Below are 17,603 nucleotides of genomic sequence, written 5' to 3' on the forward strand. Positions count from 1 at the left end.
AATACAATTGTGCACCCCGGTTGCACCGAATCTCGTTTTCAAGGCAGTGGTTTGGTTACCACGGCACAACAAGTTCCGTAAGTCTTACTTTCTTGTTCTTCATTTTAGCCTTGAAAACTCTTAATCTACAACAATTATGACCACTAAGGTGCAATCTCATAGAGTCATAGACTTACACTAGGCTTTTTTGTCAAAAAGTGCTCAATGATGTATATATGGAATTATGGATCTATTGGATGTCGTGGTTTCTTATGAATTGTTGTTAATTTGAAAATAGAAGCTAAAGAATGCTAAATATATAATTGTATCGGATGTCGTGGTTCCTTATGAATTGTTGTCAATTTGAAAATAGAAGCTCAAAACAATGCTAAATATATGGATCTATCGGATGTCGTGATTCTTTATAAATTGTTGTCAACTTGAAAATAGAAGCTCAAAACAATGCTAAATATATGGATCTATCGGATGTTGTGATTCCTTATGAATTGTTGTCAACTTGAAAACAGAAGCTCAAAACAACGCTAAATATATGGATCTATAGGATGTACGTCTGGATTTCTTGTGAATCGTTGTCAATTTGAAAATAGAAGCTCAAGAATGCTAATTACATGGATCTATCGGATGTCGCGTGGTTCCTTATGAATTTTGTCAATTTGAAAAATATAAAACCGGCAATGCTAAATATATGGATCTATCGGATGTCGCGTGGTTCCTTATGAATTTTGTCAATTTGAAAAATATAAGACCGACAATGCTAAATATATCGGATGTCGCGTGGTTCCTTATGAATCGTTGTCAATTTGAAAAAAAAATACTAGAAGCTTAGCAATGCAAAATTTATGGATCTATAGATGTCGTGGTTCCTTATGAATCCTTGTCAATTTGAAAATAGAAGTTCAACAATGCTAAATCTATTTAGGCGAAGTACTTTATTTTGTCTCTTATTTCTAAATTTTAGCAAGCTAGGGTATCAAAACAATTTATTTTCACATATTGGGCTTGAGATTAGACCAAATGCGAGGAAGCCCGGCCCTTTATTATAATACAACCATACAATAGTATGGAATAAGATCACCATATGTCCATATCCAAAACAAGACATGTCGGGATACTTATATACGGTGCGTTCTCTTCGTCAGATGAAACCTGTATTTACTGGAACTGATTAACCTTAATTGACTTGGTCAAATCTGATCAGATATGAATATATGATCATACTTGATTTCAAGAGAGTAAACTTGTGAGACTAAACTTATAGGATCTAATCGGAACTTATACAACGCCCCTTATGATGCATGTTGTCCAACATAGAGATAAACATAAAACACTTTTAGAAACGTCCGATTAGAAAAACAGGAACGTATTAAGGATCGGATGGAGTACTACCTTTTATGTCGATTTACTTATTATTATAATTGTAACGTGGGATTTATGGATGAAAGATCCTACAATTGAAGGGGGAAGTGTGTCACCAAGTATAAGTGGTAGCTTTCCTAACAGTGAATTATGAGTGCAATTTGCAAAGTCAGGGATTTGGTGCCCCATAAGAATAGTGGAAATCCTTAAGCTCCAATCGTCCAACAATAATGTCCCACATGTTTAGGCCAATGGAGGAAAATTACTAAAGACTAGGGTCCCACTTCAAGATTTCCCACACTTCCTCTTAAACAAATTTATATATGGTTTTATTTTTGGGTATTCACATTAACTAATACTCCAAATTTTAATAATTTTTTTTTATATTAATCATGTAATAATGAACTAATTGTAGAAATACAACGATTACACAGTCCAGGGACGTATCTACACTGCACAAAAGATAGATGGTTGGCTACACATAACACATTTAAAATCATTTTAATGCATATTAATAGAACTGAGGATGCTCTAGTTCGCCGGTAGTAAATGTCATGTACGATTCAATGAGAAATGTGAATTGTGGAGTAACTTTTACCTCTAATTTTCGAAATTTGAAGTTACTATTATTATTATATTTTGTTTTCAACATGGAAAACTCTTTTTGAGTTGCTTTTATGTTGTTATAATTATGATGACCATAACTTTAACTCACCCAACTCTAATTAAAAAGAGAGAAATTGTTTCTAAAAAAATATCATAAGCTATTAGAATAAAAAATAAAAAATAAAAAATAAAAAAGAATTTATACGTGTGCACACCCTGTTTGAAATTCCTAGATCTGCCACGAATACAATATACAGTTCCGAATATTACTAAGTGAGATCAAATCATAAACAAACTTTAAAAGATTTATTTAGAAGTCGTTGCATGTACTATTAGATTTGCCACTGATTGACGCAAAATACCTTTCCGAACATTACTAAGTGATATCAAATCGTGAACATAATTTCAAAAAGATTTATATAGAAGTCGTTGTAGTACGATTCATCATCCGATTCATCCAATAGTGTGTAAATGTGAATGGTGGATTGGTGGGTAGTAGTAGTACAAGTATTGAAAGAGAAATATGCCTTAAAAAATGGCAGAAGTGGTTGATGATTGATTTTTTTATAAGAGGGGAGCCCCATGGACTTTATTAAAAATGGACTTTATCTAGTTGGCCATTTTGTGTTACATGAAAGACCAACCCTGATTTCTTAGTACCGTACGATCGATCATATATCATATCTTACTTACACCAATGTTTTTATATTTGTTGATTGATCAGAATTCAGAATGTGGTGATGTTGCTAATGAATGAATGTCAAGTAGTATGTGTGTCAAATTCGATATCTTAAGTTTATTTTTTGGACTTATACATTTATTTAAGTTCGTCTTCTTGTGCTTGGCTTTATATGGTTGCTCAATAATGGTATTGCAACTCAAATTAATTGTTTAATTAATTAGCAAAATAGTTATATCTCCAAGGTCAAAAAGGGAAAACCATAAAGTTTCACGTAGTCACAATATCAAGCACCATCAGTGGTGAAATGTTTTTGAGGGACTCATATGTCGACCTGCGTAGCTGTGTTAGCTAATCTATGATACTGTAGTAGTTATTTAGCTATTATATGTTGACTCAGCAGGGTCGTTCTTCTTATCAATTAAAAAATGTACACTGATTATATTTGTGGCTTAATAAACCTTAATTAGGCCAAATACAAGCCTATATCAGATATACTTCATTAGGCTTACAACAATATTAATAACTCCACCAATCTTATATGATGATCTTATACGAGAATGTTTGACACCCTCTTCCGTTTTTCAACACGAGACAATTAGTAATTTCCAACAACCTCAGTGTGGAAGAAGTAAAAATCGCAGTATGTTATAACAACAAAAAAAAAAATCAATGAAATGATACATGTTTAAATTGAAATGATACTCTGTTTTTAATGAAATGGTACTTTTTTTTAACGAAATGATACACGTTTTTATCGAAATGGTATTCTGTTTAACGAAATGATATATCTTTTTAAAAGAAATTAAATGGTACATGTTTTTATCGAAATGACGTTGTAATGTGTTTGCTCACACATCACAGCATGCCGCCTCGTCGAGCTCCCTCAGAACGAGCCTGCGCTGGATAAAGTGTATTAAACCTACAACGATAGACCTTCGTAATTAACAGTTGTCACATACAATCCAGTCAAGTGATTGACACATATAAGCCCGACATATTTAGTTTCTAACTTGTGAGTTATATTATCTTTACATGGCTCAACATTACTTCAATTCTTCACTCAATTAAATTTTATGTGCAAGTCTTCAATTATAGTAACAAAGCAATAAATGGCATTGCCTTATTAGTTATAACTATGAAATTAAATTCTGTTAATAATAACTTAATTAATGCATGAACTACTAATTATAGAAATAACAAAAGCAGGAAGAAACAGCTAGATTGTTCCCTACTCATTGGATCAAAATTCTATCCTACGTCCGACAGAAAAACTTAGGTAGGACTAATGAGAGATGAGTGACCTCTAAAAATATAAACACACAACTTTGAACTATCTCTTTCTTACTTTAAACTCCTAAACATCTAACTCGTGAATGAACACTCTATTCCCTTCGTTGCCGTTTGTTCTTCCTGTTTGGAATCTGAGAGAAAAATTAATAAACGAGAATCGAATAAAAAGTGGACAATGCATTATTAAGTTAAGAGTTGTGAAAAATTAATGTTAGTGGGTTAATAACTAAAGAATATGATCGAAGGGTATTTTGGTAAAATTTATATGCTAATTAAAAATGGAGTGTTTCGCTACGGAAGAACTTTTTGAAATTTCTGTTAAGGATAACATGATCAAAGAACTTTTAGGCTATGTTCTCTTCACTTTATCTGGTATTCTGGTCTGATTAATCTAGTTTTTGTTTTAGTCTAGTCCGGTCTGAATGTGTTATGGGACTTGTTCACTACAAAAAAAGAACAATCTCGTTAATGACAAACTATTTATGAAGGAATCAAATTAATTCTGTCATTTATGTGAATAATTCCACGGCAGCGTAATTAAACCCGTCAAAATCTAGCTCAAAAAATTTAATAAATCTAATGATCGACATAATATTTGTGACAGGGTAGTCAATTATAACGGTCCCCTTTCATGACGGGTGATCAAATTGTTCTTTTACGACGAGAAATCATGTCGTTAATAATACCTTTTTGAAGTGCTTTTTGTTTTTTTTGGTCTCGTATGAATTTTTCTTATCCGGTTTGAGAAATTAAGAATAAGATAAAGAGAACAAAACCTTACTTTATTTTATTTTAGGGAAGAACAATTCACGGAGGGGTAATTTCCTTTTTGATTTATTTTTTGTATATTTATGCATGGTTTTATTTGCTGCCTTTATTCTGAGACGCATGCAAAAAAACATTGAAAACAACAGGCTGTAGAAGTATGTATAAAGTGAGGGATCGACGCCACCCTAAGACTTAAGACTAGACTATAGGTTATATGATTAGACCATAGGTTATACATTTATTACCCCATAACATAGAATATTTAATTATACAAAAGTTTAACGGTTTCTGAATTTTATGGGGATAAAACATAAAAGTGATAAAATAATTTACAGTACAAAAAAAGTTAATTTAATGTAAGATAATTTTTTTTATTTACTACAAGGACAAAGGAGAAAAGGGAACTTTTAGGGTGATGGAGACAAAATGACAAAGGCTAAGAGTTCCAAAACTAGACCCGAAATTTATGTTGATTATCTCTTCTGAGTTTTGTCGATCTACAATTTTTTTTTTTTTAAACAAGAGTCAATGGTTCATGAATTGTTTGATAGTGATGTACTATGATGTTTTGATACACAACTTTTAATATGTTTTCAGAACTTTTTAATTTAATTTGATTCAAAGAATATATCTATATATGGTTTTTTAATTTAATTTGATTCAAAGAATATATCTATATATAGTTTTTTGTTCTTTTTATCTTTGAGGAAATTGGTTTTGGAAAAATAATTAAGTTGAGTTAAATGTCGATCGATCGATCAGTAAGTTCTGGATTAGGGTTCGATGATGAAAGTAGATTTAAGGCTCCGTTCGATTTAGCATAAAATGTTTTCAAAAGAAAAATGATTTTTTCCTTTGTTAAGTTCCTTACCAGAAGATTCATACAGAAAAAGAAAACGTGGGTAGAGAAGTGTGGACTGATGGGAAGAGAGTAGAGGGAGGTAAGGAATAAGGAGCAAAAGTGGGAAAATGGTTTTCAGTCATCATTTCAAACGGATATTGTTCTCCACTCTCGTGAGAGTTAGTGGCGCACAAAAAAAAAAACCATCCCTTGCCAAACTAAAGAAAGATTGAAAAGGAGAAAATTATTTTTCAGGAAAATATTTTATATTTAAACCAAACACTCCCAAATGAGTGAAATTAAGGGGAAGATAAAGAACCTCTCTTATCATGATGGTATCACATAAACAAGTAAAGGAATTCTCGAATTTGTTTGTTGAAGAATATGGATATCAGTTAACTTAGTTTGTAAGTCCTGAATTGTGGTACTTCAAATCTAAGATCAAATCTCGTCTACACCATTTCAACTTGCCTTTTGTTGCTCTCTTTACCAAAAAAAAAAAAGGTTTTGTGGAGGGATACTAATATTTTATTAGTCCATTTGTTAGTGCTACTCAACTCTTTGATAATGGGCTTCATTCATCTCACTAACTTTGGGGGTTAAGGATTTGATAACATGATTATAACCTAAGTGGGTATTACTAAACTAAACATGGTACATATATATGGGCTTGGACCATAATTATACCCTTCTTAATCATAATTCTTAAGTCCATCTATGAATATGTCTTATTAGCAAAGTTGAGCTGGCCTTATTAAGCCCATCTCATTAAGGGCTATGACCTCGAAACCAATTACTCATAATATCTTATTAATTTGGTTGCTTACCTTTTTTTTTATATATATATAATTATTATTATTTAAACCTTAGTTTTAATTAACCTTAATTGTGACAGTGATGTCAAATAACCATAAAGGCCGTTCTGTATAACTGTCAGTATTAAAATTTTTGTTTTAAGATTTAGAAAGTCATAACTTGACTGGGTCAAGAATTAAAAATTACTCATACGTATTAATTTTGAACACTGGTCTTTAGCGAACATGTCTTTAGTGATTTAAATCTTACATAAATATTTTTTTTATTCCAGGTTGGAAACGACTTTATTAGACTGGAACAGTGGAACCTCTCGCTGGTGAACCCACCTAGTGAAAAAGACAAGACTTATATTGACTTATTCACACGAAATAAATTTAATTCAGTTAAGTTAAGATAAGTTCAGAAAAAACAAAATAAGTTTATTTCATACATTTTCACACACATACTCCGTATGAGTTTATTTCAGACAAAATAAGTTTTTTCGAGATAGCTAAGTAAATTAAAATGAGTTAAGACAAGTCCAGGTAATATAATTTCAAATAAAATAAGTCGAATACAGAACCTAAATTGTATTTATTTAAGAAGTATTTTTTTATTATCTACCCCAGTTTGTTTATGCACAAAAATCTTAAATAAATAGAAAATTCTAAATTTATTTTAAGGAAAAAAAATAAACCTGAATTTCGTTTTTTTAATCTAAAACAAGTAAAAACAAAAAGTATCTTGAGTCGAAAGACTTAAAAAAAAGTTGTATTTTTTCCATTATATCCCAGTTAATTTCCCTGTGGTGATGATTATTATTTGTAGTTCGTTGTCGTATATCTGCATGCTTCTGTTTCTGTATTACAAAAAGTGATTGATACTGGAAACTGGAAAGTGGATACTACCAATGACCACAAAATCACTACTCCTATTCTTTTTAACCAAAAAAAAACAAAACATTGGAACTATTTTTGTCTTAAACTTTTTATCTCTATGCCAAAAATGATGGTATTATGGCCATTTTTGAATTAATTAGGGTTAATTATGCATGGGTTAATTTACCAACATATAATTCAGGTTAGTCAGCCTAAATATAACGTTGCTGAAGGGGCTCGATCTTGTAACTTCCAAACTTTCAAGTCACAACGTAACATGATCACTACCCTTATTCATTTTACCCCCCAAAAAAAGAAAAAGATTGGAACTATTTTTGTCTTAAACCTAGCTTTGATCCGTATAATATGGTGTTATGCCCATTTCTGAATTAATTAGGTTAAGTATGCATGGGTTAATTAACCCCTACTAAACAAACATATAATTTAGGTTAGTCAGCCTAAATATAACGTTGTTGATGGGGATCGACCTTATGACCTCCAAACTTTTAAGTCACAAGGTGACATGGTGATTTCCTTCCAACTTCACCATCTCGTATATGGGTTTACCTTTTTGTTTAACTGAATTTTATCTATACTGCGTAATTCCGAAATTAGAAAATTTATCTTGCTTAGAATGTTAGACATATGCTATATTTTCTTACCCTTACAACATTGATGTTTTTTCCGATAAAAATCAATAGTAGAAAAAATAGGTCTTGTGCACACCCGATATACAATAAATTTATTATACACTAGGGTAATTTTGAATCAATTTTTAATAACTTTTTACATGTTTTGAATTTCATTAGCTATTTATATTATCAAGTACTCCGTATTTTTTATGGATAAGCTTTTAAAAGGTCAAATAATTTCCTTAATTTATACATGATGAGTGATTTGGGAGCCATAATTTTTTTTCTAAAAAAGAAAATTTAATTATTACTCCGCTTGGAGTACAAAATAAATAACTTTTACATTATACTATAAGATTTTGGGCAATTTTAAATATGTTTTACAATATTTATTATACGGAGTATATTAATGCTCCAACTAGCAATACCCAAAATTAAAATGTTAATGCTCCAAATAGCAATACCCATAAAAAAATTAAAATGTTTGCACCCAAAAAAATAAAATAAAATAAAAAAAATTCCCAAAATTGTCATTTTCCAAAATTTCCACATATATTTTAGTGTTGGTGAAGTCCGAATTTAAGAGGAAATTGATTGGTGTCGTCCCCATCCATCCCTGTAAAATAGACCCAGGTATAAAGTCGGAGATCCCCTATCAGCTATCACCTTTCGGCCTCCATTTGTATATAAATACGGTGTACTATACTACTACTTGCCCAATTACTAGTCCTAGATTGTTTCCACTTTTATCTTGTGATTTAAGAGGTCATTATTTTAGGTCCCGTTCGTTATCGTCTTTTATTTCCAGTACGTATTTCGTAGAAAATTATGAACGAAAAATAAAATTAAGAGAATTATAAAAAAAATTGGTTTTATGTTGCTAGTTTTTCATTATTAACATGATTATTACTCTGTATGAAAATGACTAATTGGAAGATCATAATTCATTAATTCTACTTTAATCGCATGAGTTTCAAATTAACTCATAAAATAAAAAATTGAAATCACTACAAGAAATTGTACCATTAACGACGGGAAATCCTGTTGTTAAAAGCCAATAATCGTTGATTAACGACGGGATTTTCTGTCGCGAACCCGTCATAAAAGGAGGCTGTCGTAATGTAAAATCCCGTCGTAAAAGACATGTGCGACGGTTATTCCCGTCTTTATCTGGTTGTTAGCCCCGTCGCAAAAGAACTCACCGCCTTTTAGTCGAATCCATACTTAAACAAAGAGCGCGAACCGTTAGATGTCCGGCGGGAGTCGGAACTCAAATGTTCGAACCTAATTAATGCAGTTGTAGTTCGTTCGAATTGCACAAGGGAGTGTTCAGTACTCAGGACTCGAGAGTCCAAACTAGGTTTTTAGGCCCTGTTCTATTCATCTTATTTCCACATATTTCAGGAAAAATGAGTTCACATAAGTTCAGTAAAAATAAGAGTTGATCAATTATAATTCATAACTAAAATAAGTCTTAACAAGTTCTAATAAATTCAGTTAAGTTCAGATAAAATAAGTTCAAGAAAAATAAGTGAAAATCAGGTGAATAGAACGAACCCTTAATGCAACAAATGTGGGATATCATAAACAGTACGCGCGACACTTATCTTTAACCGTAAAGAATAATTCTAACAACTCCAAATGTAGACCTGATCAACTATTCTCCGATCCGCTTGTTCGACTAGACACGACAAAAATAAACGCGGCTTTGAACAACCTCAAATACACAATTTTAGACCAAATTCCACTCCCAGCCTGAAAAGCTCGCACCAATTTAAGATATGAATATATTTTTTGTGTTAAAGCCCAACCCGGCCCAAATATTAATCACCTCTAACCAAATCAGAAAAGGGTTAAAATAAATCTACCTTTACCAAAATCATTAGATTACATTACTGGAAATTTACAGCACCAAAAATCTGATAAGAGCCGCGTATTTCAGAAACTGAGTACAATCATTACTCTCCCTCTTCCTCCATTTAATCATGCATTTTTTTTTTGTTCGTACTTTCGCTCTCAATCCTAATTGACCCATCAAAATTCAAACCCAAAAATAATTTACATAAATCAAATAAAATCAATAATTAAATAAATATCCTAAAATATTTGCATACCCCATTTCTGAATATTTGCAACACACGTCTCTCTAACCGTTTTTGAATGCTTGCTACACTTCCTCTTTTCGTATGAGACCAATAAGGCTCTATTTTCCCGAGCCTTAACTGAACTGAACTGAACTGAACTGAACTGAACTGAACTGAACTCTATCATTTTTCTCTCCTATTCACCCCACTTGTATTAATTCTTTATTATTTCTTTCTCGTATAAATAATTAAAATATCACCATTAACCCAACTTATATTTATTCATTTCCAACTATTATGGCCAAAACTTTTATAAATTTCGCGAAGACAAAAATATTGCGAGTAGGGTGATGACAAAGATCGCAAGTTGCGACAATATTTAGTTGTCGTAATCTTACGTGTCGGAGTTTTATTGGTACATAGAGGCGCCACGTAGGTTACGTTTCATCAAAATATATTTACTACCAATCCAATATTTTACTACGAAAATATGTAAATAACGTAGTAGAAAAAAAAAACATTAGAATATTAAGATTTTTTTACCTTCTTTTGAAAGATGTATGATGGGTTATATTTAAATATTTTAGTTTCCAATTTATATCATATGTGATGTCATCAATGTGACACGACTTAAATATCGCATTATGGGACCTTTATCATTTACGTTGCGAGTATTTAGAAATAATTAATTTACTGGGATTTAAATTGAAGAAACAATGCCAAAACTGAAGAGTCACATTCATTAGTACAGTTTCCACAATCTCCCTCGACTTTTTCCCCCCCTCCCCTGTTTTTCTCACTCTTCTCACTTTTCCTCTCAAACTTTTCTTAATTATCTTTATCTTCTCCTAATTTTAAATAAACCTCCCAAAAACCCTAGTTTTTCCCTCCCAATTCACAAATTCAACCATAAAAACCCAGAAAAATCACATTACAGACTCCTCTGTTCTTCAATACCCAAAACAAAACAAAAAATTTGTTTTTTTTTTTAGTTAAATCGATGAAATAATGAGTGACAAGAAAGATGAGAGAGAAAATTCCCCACGTATTATTCAGAAAGATGAGAGAGAATCATCATCAACAACACCACCAACCCAGAAAATCAGGGGACCTCCTCCTCCTCCTCTGTTTCTTCCTCCATCTTTTGATTTCGAACCAGTCAAACGTCCAAGATATGCTCATCAATGGAAGCAACAAAGCCCATTGGGCCTTCAAAACCCAGAATCAAGCCCATCCCCATCAAACCCACAAGCCCATTTAACCTCCCCTGAGTCATCTTCCTCACCTTCACCCCCAGTTGGACATGATCTTGATCCCAGCAAAAATGAACAGAAAAAACAACAACAGTTTAGAAAAGGGAAGTATGTGAGTCCAGTATGGAAACCCCATGAAATGCTTTGGCTAGCTAAAGCCTGGAGAGGTCAATACCAAGGTGGTGATGACGGCGGCGGTGGCGGTAGCAGTGGTGGTGGGAGGGGGAAGACAAGGGCTGAGAAAGACAGAGAAGTGGCAGAATTCTTAAACCAACATGGAGTAAATAGGGATGCGAAAACTGCAGGGACAAAGTGGGACAACATGTTGGGGGAATTCAGGAAGGTTTATGAATGGGAAAGAGGAAGTGAAAGAGAACAACAAGTTGTTGGGAAAAGCTATTTTAGACTTTCACCTTATGAAAGGAAGATTCATAGATTACCTGCTTCTTTTGATGAACAAGTTTTTGATGAATTGTCTCAATTTATGGGGCCTAAAATGAGACATTCTTCTTCTTCTTCTTCTCTTCATATTAATACTTCATCTTCTTCCTCTGGTTTTGTTCATCATCATCAACAACATCATCATCTTCAAACATCTTTGCCACCTCCTCATCCTTTTGGTAGGGATGAGAGTTATCCACCCCCTAACATGTTTTCTGGTATGTTCTTTTTCTTACATTATTAGTATTACATGTTTGATAGTTGATACTGTAATTTAAACTGGTAATGTGATAACGATATTATAATTTGACCTACTAATGCGATAATGCAATCATACTTGACGATGATGATACTGTAATTTGAACTAGTAATGTGGGAATAGGTGTTCATTTTTTTTTTTTGCTAAAAAGAACTAGGCAAATGCAAACTTTCTTTATGATGATATTGTAATTTAAACTAGGGATGGGATAAAAGTGATAAAAGGGTGTTATTCTTTTGTTATTATAAGGAATAAGGCAAATGCAATCTTCCCTTTATGATCATATTGTAGTTTGATTACTTGTTCTACCTTTTTTTGTTATTAGAAAGAACGAGGCAAATATGCAATCTTTCCTTGATGCTAATACTATAATTTGAACTAGTAATGTGATAACGCGTTTTTTTTTTTGTTAGAAAGAACGAGGCAAATGCAATCTTTCTTGATGATGGTACAGTCGTTTAAACTAGTAATGTGATAAATGAGTGTTCTTCTTTTGTTATTGTAAGGAATAAGGCAAATGCAATCTTCTTTTTATGATCATACTGTAATTTGAACTAGTGATATGATAACGCGTTCTATTTTTTTTTATATTAGAAAAAATGAGGCAAATGCAATCTACTATAATTTGAACTAGAAATGTGCTAACGGGCGTTCTTCTTTTATTATTATAAAGAATAAGGCAAATGCAAGCTTCTTTTTATGATCATACATTCATACTGTAATTTGAACTAGTAATATGATAACACGTTTTATGTTATTTTGCTATTAGAAAGAACGAGGCAATGTTGCAATCATACTTGATGATACTGTAATTTGAACTAGTAATTTGATAACGCAATCATACTTGATGATACTGTAATTTAAACTAGTAATGTGATAACGCGTGTTGTTTCTTTTATAATGAGATAGAACGAGGCAAATGCAATGATACTTGATGATGATACTGTAATTTGAACTAGTAATGTAATAACGGTGTTTTCTTTTCTTGTTTTCAGAAAGAACGAGGCAAATGCAATCATACTTGATGAACAACCCAAGAACCAACCCATTACTCGGGTCATCATTAGACCCGCATCCATCATCATCACCGTTAAACGTCGGAATATCTCCGACATCCACCACAAGCGGCGGCTCACCAAGGGTGGAGCTCCGCCGTATAGGGCGGATGAGGATGACATGGGAAGAATGGGTCACTCTATGGGCGGAGGAAGGTGAGTATCATAATAGAGGAAGAGTAAAAATACAAGGATCATCAAATTTGTTGAATGCAGATCATGAACTCTTTTACTTTGATGATTCAATGGTGGCTTCTTCTTTAGAAGCCTTTGAAGATGGGCCCCTTAAAGGTTTCTCCGTCGACCGGTTCGTCCCCGGCCAGCAGCTCAAGGTGTTTGGGAGGAGGAAACAACCACTATCGCCGCCGCCTTCCACCTCCTCCGCCGGTAATAATTAATCTCAACACTTTACTTTTAGTCCAATGTTGTTGCATAATGCATATATATGATCATATGTTAATTTCTTAATTTCTTTTTTTTTCCCCTAGATTTTAATGAGAGAATCCCCTTTGCAATTGCTGCTGAACCCTCTTCAAGATGTAAGTTCTTTTGATCATATTCAAATAAATTAAATCAAAATTTGTCAAAATTTATGTTATAAAATTGAGTGTTTTATTTTATTTTATTTTTAAAAATTACCTTTTACAAAAAATTATTGGATTATGAATATTGATTCAAGATTTCGATATTGACTTAGCTGTATCTCATGTGTGGAACAATAGAACATAAAATGGAAATAGTAAAGCAATCACGGAATTTTAATTCAGATAAAGGTTTACAACATAATATTTTACTACCACTACAATAATTTGTATCTTTAACGACAACCTAGGCTTTTGCGACGGGGCTAACAACCAAACAATGACGGGAATAATCGTCGCAAATGTCTTTTACGACGGGTTTACGACGGATTTACGACGGGATTTCTATTAACGACGGCCCCCTTTTATGACGGGCTCGCGACAGGAAATCCCGTCGTTAATCAACGATTATTGGCCTTTCGCGACGAGATTTCCCGTCGTTAATAGTACAATTTCTTGTAGTGTACGTAGCTTGTAGCTCACCATTAGAGTTGTTCTAATTATAATTTATTTTTTTTCATAAGATAGTTTTTCATAAAAATACAATTTTATAAAGTAGTTTTTGCCGAAATTGCCTTAAATCTACTAGAATATTACTCATTAATTCTTTTTTCGATAAATGTTTATCTATTGTAAAACGGATGAAGTTTATTTTCGATAAATGTTTATTATTAGGTTATAATTAGTGATTTTTTTTAATGTAGGGGAATTCCAAGATCCTACAGAGTACTACCTAGGATGCCTAAGATCACCACCAACAACACTACCAACCTTATTCGAACTCTCATGGTACATACAAGAGCCACCACCGGAGGAATTCCGCCTCCCCCTTCGAAAGGACATATACCGCGATTTACCCCATGGAAAGGACCTCTTCTTCACCACCACCACCACCACCACCACCTCGAACGAGCCGTCACTAGACTGTAAATCCTTCACCATCGACGTCCTCAGCTCTCTCATCCGATCAACCCCGAGCATAACGGCCGCCACCTCGTCGAACCGGGACTCCTACATTTCCCTTTGGGATGATTGCATTAACCGAGTTATATCAAAGTTTTGCCCTTTTGAGATGGTCTTTACAAGAAAGGAACTAAAAAAGAAACAATCGTCTTCTTCTTTGGAATGTTGTAGAGATCAATGGCCGAATTTAACAGGAATGGTGAAGAATCTTTGTTTATGGAGAGGTGAAGAGATTGATCAACTTAGAGATTCACAACCTTTTATTGATCCTTCTTCAACAATTACACAAAAAATCACATGGACTTATAATGATCTTCCTTATGTGTTAGGGTACTATGCTATTGGACATAACATCACATTTTGTGCTTTAAGTCCATCTTCTTCTTCACCATCACAAATAACTCGAACCAATCTGTACTCACTAGACCTAACCAACCCTTCAGAGCGAGTCAAGTTGTTGGTCCCGTGTTGGAGGATCGGGATCTTATTAGCCTCATTAGCCGAGAAATGTATGAATAATCATCGTCATCGTGGAAGTTGCAGTGATTACGAAAGAATAGATTTCGGTGATGGTAACGTGGTCGAGATGACGGCGTTTACCGTGACAAGATACTACCCTTGTAAGAGGAGTTGGCAGTCGGCGAAGGAGATCTACTCGGTGCTAGACCACCGAGTCGTCCCCCACGCCGAACACATGGTCTCCTACGACGAGGACGAGCTAACACTAATGTTCAAACCGAGAGGGGTCAAGACAAAGCCGAAGAACACGGAACAACTCGTGTTAGCCCTAAAACAAGTAGCAAAAGCATTGGTTGCGTTACATGATTTAAGCTTCATGCATAGGAACTTATCATGGGAAAATGTACTTATGGTCTTAGACCCTGGTCAAAGTAAGAGCATGAGCAATGGTGAGTCTGATCAGTCTGAGACTGAGTGTGAGTGGTTTGTGGCGGGGTTTGAGGAGGCGGTGGGGGCGCCGCAGATAAACCCTTACAACAACCGTGTTACGGCGGAGAAGGTGGCGGTGGGGGTGGCGCCGGAGATGGGGAGGGGGGTGCATGGGGTGAAAGTGGATGTGTGGGGAATAGGGTGTTTGATAAAGACAAGTGAAGTGAAATCAGAAGGTTTAGTTGGAAAAAAGCTAAAAGAGTTAGAAGAAAAATGCATGGGAGAAAACCCAGAACAAAGACCAACAGCAGCTGACTGTTATCATCATCTGTTGCAGATTCAATCGTCGCTTTCTTCCGCCGCCTCTACCGCGTGCTGTTAAGTGCTGCAAAATTTACAGGTCTTTTTTTTTAATTAATCAATTAATTTTACTTTTTTATTATTATTATTAAAAAAATATTCACTATATTTGGGGGGGTGAAAAAATGAAAACGGTACTGTGGGAATGTGGGATTTGTCAGGGGGGGTTTGTTTGAAAGAGGAAAAATGCCCATGAAATTGACTGTTCATTGGGTTAGGGTTTTATATTTTTGGGGGTTTTCTTGAGAAGTTATTGGAATACCCTCTTTCCCAAAAAAAGAAAAGAAAAAATTATATTGGAAGGTGACTAATTAATTAATTGGATGATTATTACTATACAAGTTCTTCTAAAAGTTCGTTTAATCTTTTATCTGTATTTAACTGTCAGACCACATGTCATGTCACTCATTTTTTTATCCATTTGGCAGTTAAATTATACGTCAATTTGATGTGCGATTAGTTGTTATTATTGTTATGTAATTAATTGGAGTATTGGAGTATTGGAGCTTGGAATTAAGAGACTAGTTTTTAAACTATCGAACCACATATCATGTCTCATTTTCTACTAACCTTTTACCTTGTATATCATGGAGTATTCTGTTTATGTATGGTTTAACAGTTAGGTATATGGATGATAGATCTAATAGATAGCTACTCCCTCCGTCTCTTTTTGTTTTTTACGTTTTTCTTTTTTGGTGTTTCAGAATGTTCTTTACATTTCCTTTTATATTATCACATAAATGATTTAATATTCTATCAAAATTTGTACCCAATTATTATATTAACCAATTAAATCAATTGAGTCATTTAATCTCTCACACTTTTCCATAAAGACATTAAATCTTTCTCATTTTCCCGATATCAGAATTTTGATAAGAGTGAAAACATTATAAATAAACGTAATTTTCCTTGTTTACATGAAAAATTTAGAAGAATCTCAATGCACATTAATTAGTCGTTAAAACGCGTGCAAAATACTAAACGTAAAAAACAGATAGAAACGGAGGAAGTAGTTATTATTAAATTATTATTAATTAGTACGTAGTAGTAGTAGTTTTATTTAATTGGTAAATTAATTGAAGTATTGGACATTTGAAGCTAGGAGTTAAGTGTAGGAGTTGTGATGTGAGTCAATGAATGTGACTGTCTCAGTAAATAATTTTTTTTAATTTGATAATTATGTACTAATTCATCAAATAATATATTGTGTTCTACACTTCTACCCACCGTGCATATTGAAGTACTCGTACTCCTTATTAGGAAAGATGTGATAGTTATTATCAAAAAAATAAAAATGATGTGATAGTTAAATAAGTGTAATAATAGGAGATCAGTTGTTGCTGTTATTATTGGTATTGTTATTTAATTAATTAATCGAAGTAGGAGATGTGATGTGTGATGTGAGTCGATAAATATGACTGCTCAGTCAAGAATGTTTTTGATTTGATAATACTCCATCTGTCCTTTAATACTCGCACCGTTTTAACTTTTTGAACTATTTGCATAATTCACTTTGATCCTATTTTATTTCTAGTATATGAAAATAAATATTATATATTTTCATAATATTGAAAAAAAAATAAGTTTTTATAATATGTAGTTGAGGATATTATTGGTAAAAAATGTGTATTGGCAAGCGTGTCCAGTCAAAACGGTGCGAGTATTAAAGGACAAAAGGAGTAAATACTAATTCATCAATTAATATAATGTGTTCTACCATTTCTGGCTAGACCGCCAACTTCATTATTACTTGTATTGTTTTTTATTAACTAACTAGTGTATGCTCGTGTATTAGCACGAGATTTCTATAAAATTAGTAAATAGAGCATTAATTTTAGTTTTCTTCTTTATTCATATTATTATTTAAAATG

The 17,603-nt window shown here is 33.2% G+C and overlaps 1 protein-coding gene across 2 annotated transcripts; it reads left to right on the plus strand.

Moving 5' to 3' along the window:
- Nucleotides 1-10,660: 10,660 nt before the first annotated feature.
- On the plus strand, nucleotides 10,661-16,100 carry LOC110782433 (uncharacterized). Of its 2 annotated transcripts, XM_021986584.2 has the most exons (4): nucleotides 10,661-11,844; nucleotides 12,881-13,327; nucleotides 13,429-13,479; nucleotides 14,226-16,100. In XM_021986584.2, the coding sequence occupies exons 1-4, from the start codon at nucleotides 10,941-10,943 to the stop codon at nucleotides 15,752-15,754; spliced, it is 2,931 nt and encodes a 976-aa protein (XP_021842276.1). In that variant the 5' UTR covers nucleotides 10,661-10,940; the 3' UTR covers nucleotides 15,755-16,100. The 2 variants fall into 2 exon arrangements, with proteins under 2 accessions (XP_021842276.1, XP_056694269.1); XM_056838291.1 differs by lacking the exon at nucleotides 13,429-13,479.
- The last annotated feature ends 1,503 nt before the right edge of the window (nucleotides 16,101-17,603 follow it).

Source organism: Spinacia oleracea, chromosome 3 (assembly GCF_020520425.1).
Source record: "Spinacia oleracea cultivar Varoflay chromosome 3, BTI_SOV_V1, whole genome shotgun sequence".
In the NCBI taxonomy this organism is placed as follows: domain Eukaryota; kingdom Viridiplantae; phylum Streptophyta; class Magnoliopsida; order Caryophyllales; family Amaranthaceae; genus Spinacia; species Spinacia oleracea.

Bases quoted from the DNA above. Each gene is read 5' to 3' on its own strand.
- LOC110782433 (XM_021986584.2), top strand. From the start codon at position 10,941: ATGAGTGACAAGAAAGATGAGAGAGAAAATTCCCCACGTATTATTCAG. The intron at 11,845-12,880 runs GTATGTTCTTTT...TCTTGTTTTCAG, and splicing joins ACCCCCTAACATGTTTTCTG to AAAGAACGAGGCAAATGCAA. The intron at 13,480-14,225 runs GTAAGTTCTTTT...TTTTTAATGTAG, and splicing joins TGCTGAACCCTCTTCAAGAT to GGGAATTCCAAGATCCTACA.